The following is an 11750-nucleotide window of genomic DNA, read 5'->3' on the forward strand; positions in this document are numbered from 1 at the left end:
ACTGAGAACAAACAGAGATGACAGATTTAAAGAAACAAACAAAATACCCAGAAAAATCATAGCTGCCTGTCTGTAAGCATCTGTAAGGGGACAGGATGAAGAACAGGAGATAAAAAGGGAAATGAATCCACATTTGTCACAGCATAGCAGAGAACCATCAAACACCAATTCTCTTGCCTGTGTTCTTTCCATCATTCACGTACAAATTTCTTATGAGTTTGTTCTCAGTATGAATAATGAGGTACACCTCCACCAGTGCAGAGGTGTTTCAACAGCATTGGCACCATTATTGGGTCACTTTCCTACTACTATAATGTGTATCCCAGAACAGGATTCTTGTGCACATGAATTGGGATCCTTTCAAGTTTCTGCAGCATACCTCACAATTTCAACCCTGAATTTTCTTACCCAACTCCCTAGCACCAACAATCCTCACATACAAGTAAGAACAGAGACTTTTTTGACAAATCAGAAAGAAACCTCTGGTCTGTAATTTTTACTTATTTGTAGTCTTCATTTTAGACTCTTTGTAATTAAGGGGCCTGCAGTCCTTGAGCACCTCAAGCTACAAACACTGTTGAAACTCAGGTTGCACAAAGCATAAAACTGAATGTTAGCAGAGAAAAGTCTCTTGGGCAAAAACTAAGCCAGAACCTTACCTCATAGGATGTTTTGATGAGTTCAAAGATGTCGATTTCAAGTGGCGGGTCATCTCCACTTGTCAATAAGGCATGCAAGTGGGGAATAGGAGGAGAGATGCTCTGTCTGTTAACTACATTGTCCAAATATCTGTGGGGAAAAAAAAGAACAGATGCAAGACTTCAGGATTAGTATCCAAGAAAAGAAGCAATATCCTAAATGTATCATTCCCGACTTCTTTGTATCATCAATCTAAACACGTAGGAAAATTTAACTTTTCCCAGCTAACCTGCAACACTACCCTCAATATATCTGAAGTAAAGTTGATTTTCACTCTATTTTGGGGGTATCCACTCCTTTTAAAGTGGGTTTCAAGTAGGAAGCTGAAGATCTTGCTACACAAAGAGGAGATTATAATTTCAAACAAGCAAACCGTACATTCACTAGACTTGGGAGATTATCTGCTTGATAAAGTTCCATGTTTCTAGAATGTGATTCCTACCAGGATCTGTTCTTAATAGTAGATCAGAATTCTTCCATGAATTTCGGATAGACAACCCTTCAGAGTTCAGATTCAAACTGAGAAGAAGGAATGCACTATGCTGCAAAGCAAACAATTCCAGAAAGATGGGATTCCTCCACACTGGAGCCAAAAAATAATTTCAGCTGTTGTAGAAAGCAACAGCAAACCTCTCTGGAGCTCAAGCTGTGCCCTAGAGTGTTATCTGTGATCTACATAATGGAATTAGGTTGAAAGAGATGATGACTAAAAAGGGTACCATTACTATTCAGTTATAAATTAGAACAATGAATGGTACCTGCCCAGAATAGTCATGGCTTCACCTTCATCACAGCACTGTAACAACTTCTCCACGTTGGCATCAAGTATGGCCAATGACACCTGCAAGATAAACTTGATTCCCTCATAGAAAAAACAGTCAACAATAACCACGGCACTCTCAAAGGGCATGACACTGAGAAAGAGAGTGAGAAACCAAGAAAGGGATATGGTGGAAATCACTCCCAGGTCCTGCATCTTTTCTGACAGCTGTGGAAGATACTCTCGTGTAAGCTCTTCAAAGATGCCTTGGTCCACCAATGCACCTGGGAAAACAAACAAAAACAATGACAGAACTCAAATTGGTGGTATCATGGTACTACACCCAAGCTAATTAATTATTAAACAAAACAGTCTAAGTTCACTTTAATTTCATATAAGTCTCTTGAGAACTAAAATTAACACATTTATTTAGATTTGTTCCCTGTTCCCAATAAACAAACATACTTAGATAGAGACTATTCCTACATTGCAGAGCATACAGAAACAGAATCTATAATTGATTTATGCATTTTCCCTGAAAGGGAGGGTGGAAGATTACTGATATGATGGTATTTACATCAAACTACACTCTTTTATACAGACCAACTTTAAAAGCCCATGAAGTGGTGCTTTCACTAACCTTGCCTGGGAGCCTATTCCCAAGATTTAATACATCATTCAGATGGGTAAAAAAAAAACCCAATAATTTTCTTCTAGATATGCCTCCTTACTGCTAATGGTCCCTTCTGCTACCAATTTTTAGTGACTTCATCTTCCTTGTTACTACAAGGTAGTACTACTACCTTGGTAGCCTGTGGTGTCTCTTCCTATGTCTCCATCACACACCTGCATCTTTAAAATGCATCACATTCTATTCATTCTGAACAACAAAACATTCCTCAGAGATGCTGGTGCAACTGTAGTTGAAAACCCAGCATGAATTTGACAAACTCACCCACTACTCTTGTGTTGTAGTAATCTGGTAACATCCGCTCACATAAAGCCACTAGGAGCCAGAAAGCCTCCTCCTCATTGCAGTACAGCAGCAGTACTGAGGTTACAATGTTCATGGCCTGAGGGCCGGCAGAGTTTAATATGCACATATAGGAGAGAAACACAAAGATGGTCATGTTACAGACCAGCTAAACATAGAAAACATGAATAAAGCAAAACTGTCACTAAAAGTCACATCTATTTCCAGCTTTTACTGTTATCTGAGTTAACAGATGACCTTGAATCAATTTACCTTCCTGCTTCAGTTCCTCTGCTTGTGAGGAAGCAAATACTTTAACTACTTTTTGTCAAGCACTTTCTTTAATCAATATGACTAAGTATAATTTTCAAAGTTTTCATAAAAAGCTCTGTAACAATTTGGTTGTCACAGAACAACATAGTGAGAACCCCTAATACCAGAGCAATATGCAAAATTAATCCAAATTTCCACTGAATTGTTTCACAAGCCAGCAACTGGCTTCATTTTCAATACACTGCCGACATGCACAATCACTTATTCAATTTAATTGCTCTTTTTAATGAAACCAGAAGATATTTTTCCCTCACAGGGAAAGCTCTAGAAGGAAAACTAGTAGAAAACTGTCATTACACCTAACAGAAATGTACAAAGTCTATTTAAATGCTGCATCCAAAGGACAGCTAAAAGATCTTACAACATAACCACTTCTTTCCTATGCTCTCACACCACCACATGGACAGCATGAAGGAAAAGTCTGGAAGTGGACAAAAAACTGCAGAAAAAGTCCAAGTCAATCATGGTTACCGTGTAGGACTAACAAGTCTAAGACTTCCGTCTTACCTGACAGTACCCAATTGTTGGATTTCTGAAGGCATAAGCTGTTAAGACTCTCCGGAGGGCAGCAATTCCCAACTCATTCTGGAAAGCAGGATGTTCTGGCATAGAACGGTGCAGATCTCTCTCTATTTCCTCTGTAGCAAGATTGTACTTTCCCATTGACTTTTCCACAAGATCTGCATAGTAATCAGGATGAGTCACCATCTCATTCCAAGCCCCTATAATGACAAACAAATACAGCTTCACCTCTTGAGCTTTGGAATACAGATTTTATACCCACAGTTTCAGAGGAGAGGCAGCCAGGAAGCACGACATGAACTCATGAACTACAAATAGATATGACAGCATAGTAACAAACTCACTGTTAAACCATCATGTTAGAGCCTAGGTCTGAACACCGAAACACAGACAAAGAAGGCCAAAGAGATACCATGCTCATAAAAAAAGTAATCTCAGGAATGCGATCAATGCATTTTTGGCAGAAACACCATGATTCCTGCTAGCTGTCAAAGTATCCAGCACAACCTCCTACCTGAAAAAAGGAGCCACAGCTCTCCACGAAGATTCTCTGGGATTCCCTTTTGCACCAGCTCCCTAGTCTTGGTAGTGCGATACATACACATCCCTCGTCCATATTCAAAGAAATGAATGTTCCAAGACTCTTCCTTCATCTTCTCCTTTGCCTTCACAGGAACAAATATGGCCATTTTAGGAGATTAATGCATTTTTAAGTTTGTAGGACAGGTGATGTCTGGGTATACTCAGGCCTACACTTCACAAGAGAAATACACTGACATTTAAAGCCTTTCTTCTTCCTGTTGAATAAAAGGCTGTATGCTAATCCACACTATTCTGCATCAGTTCTGACCTGGCTTAAAGTCAAGTCTTTACAATGCTAACATGGGCTGTGCAATGGTATTACACCTTGCAAATGTCTACATAAATGCAAGCAGAACCATCATCTATGAGAATTAATAAGCAAACAGAGGTACCAGTCCTCTGCTTTCCTGATCTGAAGAAAAGCAGTTCTTCACAGACTTGAGTTTACATCCCAAAAGCATACTAACACTGATTTTTCAGCCTCTAGTCAAGTATCTTGGGGATCTCAGTACTGATAAAGCGGTCAGCCAGGTTACATCTATGCAGTGCTATCATCGTGTCAGACACAGCAGTGATACTGCAGGACTGATGAGGGATAAAATTAATTTTAAGTCTTAGAGCAGGACAGGAAATCTGCCAAGCTACTGCAAACTAATTTAGAGTTAACTGTTTTAAGTTAAAATTTTACTTGCCCCTTTGGGTCCCAAGAGCTCCTCGGAATTTCTTCTGAAGAGTTTGAGTAGTCCCTGCGAGGCTGTTGGCACCTCCCCAGCACAGAAGTTGACAGGTCGATTGCTGAGAGCGGACGTGGGGCTGACTGCAAGTGGGCTGCTGGAAGGCAACTCTGGAACCTCCTGAACAACAGAACATAAAGCCTCTGAGCTCAGGCAGCCTCCCTCCCCTCTGCTAATTGTGTAACAGTGATACAGCATTTACTGGTAACAAGCACTCTTCACACACTGTAAGGAGCATTACTCTGAAAAGTTGACAAATCCTCCTCCCAACTACCTCCTTAGTACCTCACAACCATGATCAGCCAAGTTCCACTTCCATTCCCTATCGCTGCCACATGGTTTCTTGGATGGTGTTCGCTGCAAGAAGTCAGAGATTCTCTGTACCAAGAAATCTCGATCTTTCAGATTGGCAAAGAAGAATGTCATTTTACTCTTAGTGCTGATGGACAGAGGGCTGGGCAAGACGCTGGAACTATCTGCTTTCTCAACTATTGTCACCTAGAAGACAAAGACAAGGGCCATTTGGATCTAGCGGATTCTCCATTATCTATAAAGCACCACACAAAAGCTAGCAGCACACTAAAGACAAGAAAGGCCTGCAGTCTTGATATACAGCTACGAAATCCCCACCTCCCTGAGAGGAATGATGAGATGACAAGCCTCCTCTGCCTTGCTGGCAAAACAGATGTAATTGTTGGAAACAAACATCTGGCCAGGAATATGCATCTTGTTGAATGGTGTCCACAAGGTGCAGTCTGTATGTCCATCCAGGCATTCATCCTTGGGCAACCGGAAAGTGGCACGGTAGCACTCATTTTTGGCTCGAGCATCCAGGTCTCTGGGGAAAAGTACAGAGTAGTCCACAGAGGCTTTTTCAAGTGAGAAAAACCCACTCAAACACTAATGTTAAATGTTCATTCCAAGCACCAGCTTCAGACTGTGCTGTGTATTCTTAGTATTCATTCCTCTAACTGAGATGCCAACCCTTATCTGACTCCTCTTTCAGCCTTCAGACATGCTTCACTGACAAACCATGTCCTGCAATACAACATATGCAAGTGCACCTGTGAAACTTAAATGCTACATCAGATTCTGAAACTGCAGAAAACAGTCCCCAGCGGAAGGATTTATTACAATATAAATGTGTATTACTTTTTATAAATCTTCAACTTCAGACAAAGGGGCTCATACAATTTTCTTCATTCATTTTTTAATTTTAAACAGGATTTTCAACAGTTTCTAGCTGAAAATGCCTTCTGACAATGCCCAGTCATGCATGAGAAAGACATGAGGGTGTGTGTGAATTCAGTATGAATTTGGGATGGAAACAAACCACGACAGGCAGAGGGCTAACGATTGAAATAAGTGATGCAGCCCCTAGAGTGAGAAAACCCCGATGACACCTGAGAGCTACACAGTAACGCAAATTTATTACTACAGCATCCTGTTATCTGTCTTCTCACTGCTGGGAACACACACCTTTTTAATGCAGAGATGTTCTTAAGAGGTTTCCTGGGCTTTGGAAGGGACTTGTCCTGTAGGAAGCTCTCGTTATCTAACAGCTGCCGCATAGCAATGTTAGCCAACTGCTCCATCAGCTTGAATGTCTCGTTGATGTTGAGAAACATGGAAAAATAAAGTTCACTGTCCCTTGTGTTTACTTTAATGCACTCGGGGAACAGCAGTGTAGCATTTTTTTCTAGCTGGGTTACATCCACCCACTGGATCACCAGCGTAACTGGGAAAAAAACAAACAAACAAAAAACAAACAAAAAATGAAACTACTATTACAATTTGAGGCAAAAGAACAAACTATCAGAAATGAAGCTCAAGCAGCCAGTAAGCTCTCAACACAGCAGCATTCTTCTCCTCTTACACATGGACAATTCTTCTCTCCATGCTTTTATTGTGTTCTCCAAAAATACTTGGAAATAATCTTTGGGATTAACTAACCACACTAGAAATAATGCAGTTCCAAAAGGACTCCCTCTCATCCAATAAACGCTTTCAACTACAATTACTCAAGTTTTCATTCTTTCTTTCCAGCAAATTAGCTTTGGACTCAAGAGTTCAAGCTTTTTAAATACTGGGTCCTGGCTGTGGTTCCAAATAAAACTCACCAAGGTAAAAATATTGCTTGGTTCTGTAATCTCGCTGTAATAAAACTTGAGGTGTACTAATATAACTTGAGAGATGTTTTGAAAAATGACTCAGGCATTCAGACTAAACATCACTGAAGTGCCTGTGAGTGCAAGGACTGCTCTACGTGTTGAGCTAGAGCTCAAAGGATTCCTAAAAGGACAAAAAAACCCCAACCTGTCAGTTTAAAAGAAAAATCTCACAACAGATCAGTTACATTAAAAAAAATCATGCAAAATGGCAGAAAAACAACTAGTAGGCTTATAACTCACCCTCTTTGCCCAGCAGAAAGGAGTAGAAACAGAGGTGATTGACAGTGAGGTACAGCCAACCCTGCCTGGGTACCCGCCCCTTCCAATAGCTGCAGGAATAGTAATTGACCAACTTCTCCACCTCGGGCATCCCAAACTGCTTCCGCATCTTCAGTTCAGCCTCTTTGAATTTACCTGGGTCCTCTTCGCTCTGGGGCTGCTCATTCTTGTTCTCTTCAGCAATAATTCCCTGAAAGGACATGGGAGGAGAGAGAGAAGAAATGGAAGGGAACATGCCTGCTGACAGACATAATATACAGCCAAAGGTCACAGCAGCAATCCAGAAGACAGAAAGAAGAAACGTGACACAGCAGTTATCATTTCTCCCATCATGTTTAAGAAATAACAAAGATGTGTAGAAAGAGCAATCAGATAGTCAGGGAGTCTATGATCTGGGATCTACTCCTGAGCACATGTGGCAAGCACTCATGTTTAACGTTTGACTGAGTTTCTCACTACTGGCCTGGTAACGCTCTGAACACCCTGCAGGAGAACTGAGGTCTATTTTCACTTGCATGTATGCTTCTTCAACAGGAAGAAGATCCTCTGCCAGGAAGGGCAGAACTCTGCAGTCCATCAGCTCTTGACTGGTCAGAAGGAAAAACAAACGACCACAGTCTCTGTCAGACATGCACACGGAAAATACAAAGAATCTGACAGGAGTACTGAAAAAGACTCAAATTGCTGCTGTTCAAATAAAAAAAAAAAGTATTTGTAAGTTTCTACTCAGGTGAATTTGTGGGCTGGGAATCTGAAAGCTGTAATTGCACCACAAGCAGAGACATCTATCTGACTCAGAAGTCAGTGGAAGTTGGGGTGCAGTTTCCTTACATCACAGATGAGATAGCTTCAAGACCACCGTGGCAGGGCAAGTACATTGCCTGCAAACTAGAATTCTCTCTCCCGTATCTTTTGCTAGATGAACCCTCATTTAACACTCTCTCTGCATTACAGGTATAATCTGGAATGATTTTAAAGAGGCACTATATTTTACTGTGTAGAAGCATCCTAAGCAGGCTGTTCCTTGAGATCTGCCACTCAAACTTTTCTGCCCCAACTACATTTGTCCAGTGTTACAACTGTAACGTGACACTGATAATACTGTATGCATTTCATGAGACATGTATGTCTGAAAAGGGAGGGAGAGGTGTTTTACAATGGAGTTCTTGCTCCCTCCCTCCCAAGGGTAACAAATTCTTAAGACCGCCTCCCTGTTCCTTCTTAGGATCTGAAAGTCCTTCAGGGAAACACGTCACTTACATGTATCTTGCCCTTGACAAAGGTGGTGATATCTTCCTCATTATCAAAGATGGACAGAGTCTGCAGTAAGTTATTCTCCAGCCATTCCCAATGTTTCGTGATCTCTTTACGAGATGATCCTAATTGATGGGGTAACGGGAAGAGCAAAGTAAAAAGAAATTAGAACAAGGTCTTTTTTCCTCCAAGTTCACAGCAGGAAACGGATAATTTCCAAACAGTGATCAGGACACATCAAACACACCAACTGTACGCATCTTAAGCATATTTTATGTACACCAACGTGATGTTTCTAATGAAATGTCTCCACTGCCACTGAGGATAATCAGCACATTACCAAGAGATCATTCTATTTGCCAGTGCACACCAAATACGTTTTTTTCCCCCAATAACAAGCATTCTGATGTTCCAGACACGTAGTACTCTTTTAATTCCTGGTAATCTAGAATAAAAGTTGCGAACTTTAGAAGAAGCTTGACATTTCAGAACAAATGAAGTTATTACACCTCCAAAGAGGTTCCATTTTCCACGAGCAGTGATCAGCAGAAAGCATACAATTCCAAAACAAAAAACCATCAAAATATTCATGTCAAAGTTCTTTGCTTTCTTAAATAAAAATCTCAGCAAAACTTCTATCAGTTAGTTGTCCTTAACCATACAGTCTACAAGAGTTCACAAAGGATAACCTTCACTGTGTAACCAAATTAAAGAACTCTTCTACAGAAAGTTGCCTTACTCAGTTGCCATTAATTATTTCAAAGAACTGCGTTTGCTTGAAGATTTCTTCCTCTCTATCAATAGCTATCGCTATATTCTCTTGTAGACAGAAAAATGTAGAAGAAATTAAAAAAGCAATTATTTAACAAGATAAGAAACATGATTAAATGCAGACAAAAAGAAATCTGTTCAAATGCAAATCAGAGAAAGACATTTCTAACTTTCTCTTTGCCAAATTCCAGTAAATTTATCTTCTGAAGTTTCATACAAAAGCAGTGGGCTTTCTAAAAATGTTAACAGTGTGCCTCCCTCTACTTCATTTCTCTGTAAGTACCATAGATCTCTCAGTGCATTTAACGATGGAAAAGAAAAAAAGCAGTGGACAACACAAGCAGTTCCCTAAAGCTACTGCTCTACCTGACTTTCTAAGAGGCAGCTGCAGCAATGAAATAGTCTTCACGTACTTGCAGTTGGATACCTGACCACAAAACCTAATGCCAGCTAATCTGTGGTTTCATAAGCAAAAATAACTCCAGGACCTGAAAACAAAAACTAGAAGCAAGAAAGCTGCCTTGTCTAAAAGGACTGCAGGGCTATGAATTTGAGTTTGTGTGTACAGCCCAATGGATTGGACAGTAAATTCATTTTCTTTTGTCTCTGTGTATGTTTACTTGTCATCCATCCTGGCATTGACTACATTTTTAAAGCATAAATGATTTTGAGTCATATTAAATGGTTTATTTTAAGGGCACTGAATTATGAACTATAAAATGCTTTGGTCATGGAAAAAAACCCACAGGTCCAGCAACAATGGCAGGGGAATAAAAATCCGTGTTTTGTTACATGAGCTGCACCTCTGACCAAGTGACTCCAAACAAGTTGCTGAAATAAGCCAGAACTCAAGAACTGACATGTTTCTAAGAAGAACATTAGAATGACATACATGAAGGAGTAAAATTCTGCAATTCCTACAAAGAAAGTTGTAAGAACAAAGTGCTGGAAAGCTGAAGCTGCCCATACGACCAGAATGCTGCCCGCTAGTATTTACACATGGTAAACTGTACATAAAATATATGCATTTTTCCACTAGAGAGCCATATAAATTTTGTAACTTTAAGTGAATGCCAGTGCTCTTACTTTGACAGTAAAATGAGAACCAGATATGATTTAAAAAAACACTTTGGATGCAGACAATGTATTTACTCCAGTATAATAATTTATCAAACTCTATTCGGTTGTTATACAGCCTGTCTAATTTTACCACGCTGCATTACTTAAAAGTAACTGAGATATAGAGGGTATCAACTAAACACTCCTGAAATAGTACAAAAATAACACACTCATTGAGTGTCAAGATACTATATAATTTCAGACTTGCATTGTACGGAGTGACTAAATATTCGGCTTTTTTCTGTGTAGTTTCTGGCCTGCCATTTTGGCTTGTCTTTCTTCCTCTCTGCATCCTTCCTCCCCAAAAGGGAAACTGAGTTTCTGTAAAACACAGCAACTTCTAAACCTCTCTTCTGCAGAATGTAAGTAGCTTTGCAGGGCAGAATATTGTGTTGGTTGCCTGGGGAGAAGACGGGAACAGGGAAAACAAGACATCAACATCTGAGGGCTCAGCAAATGATTACCTCATGCTCACATTTTATGTCTCAACCACAAAGTGAGAAGTGAAGATTCTTATTATAAACAAAGTTGGTCTAACAAGTATGTCTGAAGATATTTTCTCTTCAGGACCTAAAGACCTAATCACAGTTCACCACCAGATATTAGAAGGTTGTAACATGATATTCTAATACAGTAGTTACATTTCTCAAGTAAAAGAGGCCAAGGTTTCTCGATGTTTTAAAAAAAAAAATACAATTGTAATATATTTTGCAGAAATAGTGTATCTATCTATTACAGGCCAGAAATAACAGAAAAAAATAAACCGGATCAAAACAGTAAAGAGATTCCCCAAAGAGTGTCTGGCACCTTGAACAACCTTACGTGTTCCTGGTGAGCAGGTTTTGGCAGAACACCCATTGTCCCACAGCAATCTTATCATCATGGTTTTATTCTCTGAACCATCTCACTATGACCTTGCAAACAGATACTCCTTGAAAGAAAGGGAATTTGTAACATTTGCAGAAATTGAAGTTTTAGAGCCTTAAGGTGCTAAACTACACTTTAAACAACACTGCGTTCTGTCACTTCTGGCATCTTCCACTATACCCCTCCAGAAGCTCTAGGAAGTTTCCTGAGCAGTCAAGCAATACTCAGGTGGGACAACCCATCATCTGAACCAAACAGACAACAGAATAACACAAATCCAGCCCGTGACAAGAGTCACACCAATACACACCACACGCCACTGCCCAATACACTTGGGAGTCCTGAGTCTGGTGCAGAATACGGTATGGGGCAACTCTGGCACTGGAATCCAAAACCACGTCCAACGTTCCCACAAGAAGACCTAGGAGGCAAAGAGAAAGAAATTAACACTGTAATACTCAATTGAAGAATTGGGTGAAGTCAAAGTACAGGATCAACACTTCAGAAAAATGGCAATGTTCATATCATGTATGCTGTGATGGAAGAGCAATGGCACTTGTTTGAGAAAATGAAGACATACATCCAGTCACTGCAAGCAAACTGCCTATAAACCAACTACAGCCAGTCCCACTGGTAATGGGTGTTTAGATTGCAACTAAATGTCTACTAAACCTCATTAAAATCCC

At 40.1% G+C, this 11750-nt stretch overlaps 1 protein-coding gene across 1 annotated transcript in view; it reads right to left on the reverse strand.

Annotated features, from left to right (window-relative positions):
• The window catches only part of TBC1D9B (TBC1 domain family, member 9B (with GRAM domain)), a gene marked incomplete at its 5' end in the record, with an annotated part of 18286 nt that extends 6801 nt beyond the window's left edge, over positions 1–11485 (reverse strand). Inside the window, 12 exons of the mRNA XM_010179199.1 lie at positions 660–789; positions 1458–1743; positions 2415–2532; positions 3273–3487; positions 3802–3952; positions 4562–4723; positions 4889–5101; positions 5234–5441; positions 6083–6341; positions 7015–7243; positions 8314–8432; positions 11375–11485. Of these exons, the coding sequence (XP_010177501.1) occupies positions 660–789; positions 1458–1743; positions 2415–2532; positions 3273–3487; positions 3802–3952; positions 4562–4723; positions 4889–5101; positions 5234–5441; positions 6083–6341; positions 7015–7243; positions 8314–8432; positions 11375–11485 (2201 nt within the window). The remainder of the gene's footprint in view (positions 1–659; positions 790–1457; positions 1744–2414; positions 2533–3272; positions 3488–3801; positions 3953–4561; positions 4724–4888; positions 5102–5233; positions 5442–6082; positions 6342–7014; positions 7244–8313; positions 8433–11374) is intronic.
• Positions 11486–11750: the final 265 nt, after the last annotated feature.

Source organism: Mesitornis unicolor, unplaced genomic scaffold (assembly GCF_000695765.1).
Source record: "Mesitornis unicolor isolate BGI_N332 unplaced genomic scaffold, ASM69576v1 scaffold27502, whole genome shotgun sequence".
NCBI lineage: Eukaryota > Metazoa > Chordata > Aves > Mesitornithiformes > Mesitornithidae > Mesitornis > Mesitornis unicolor.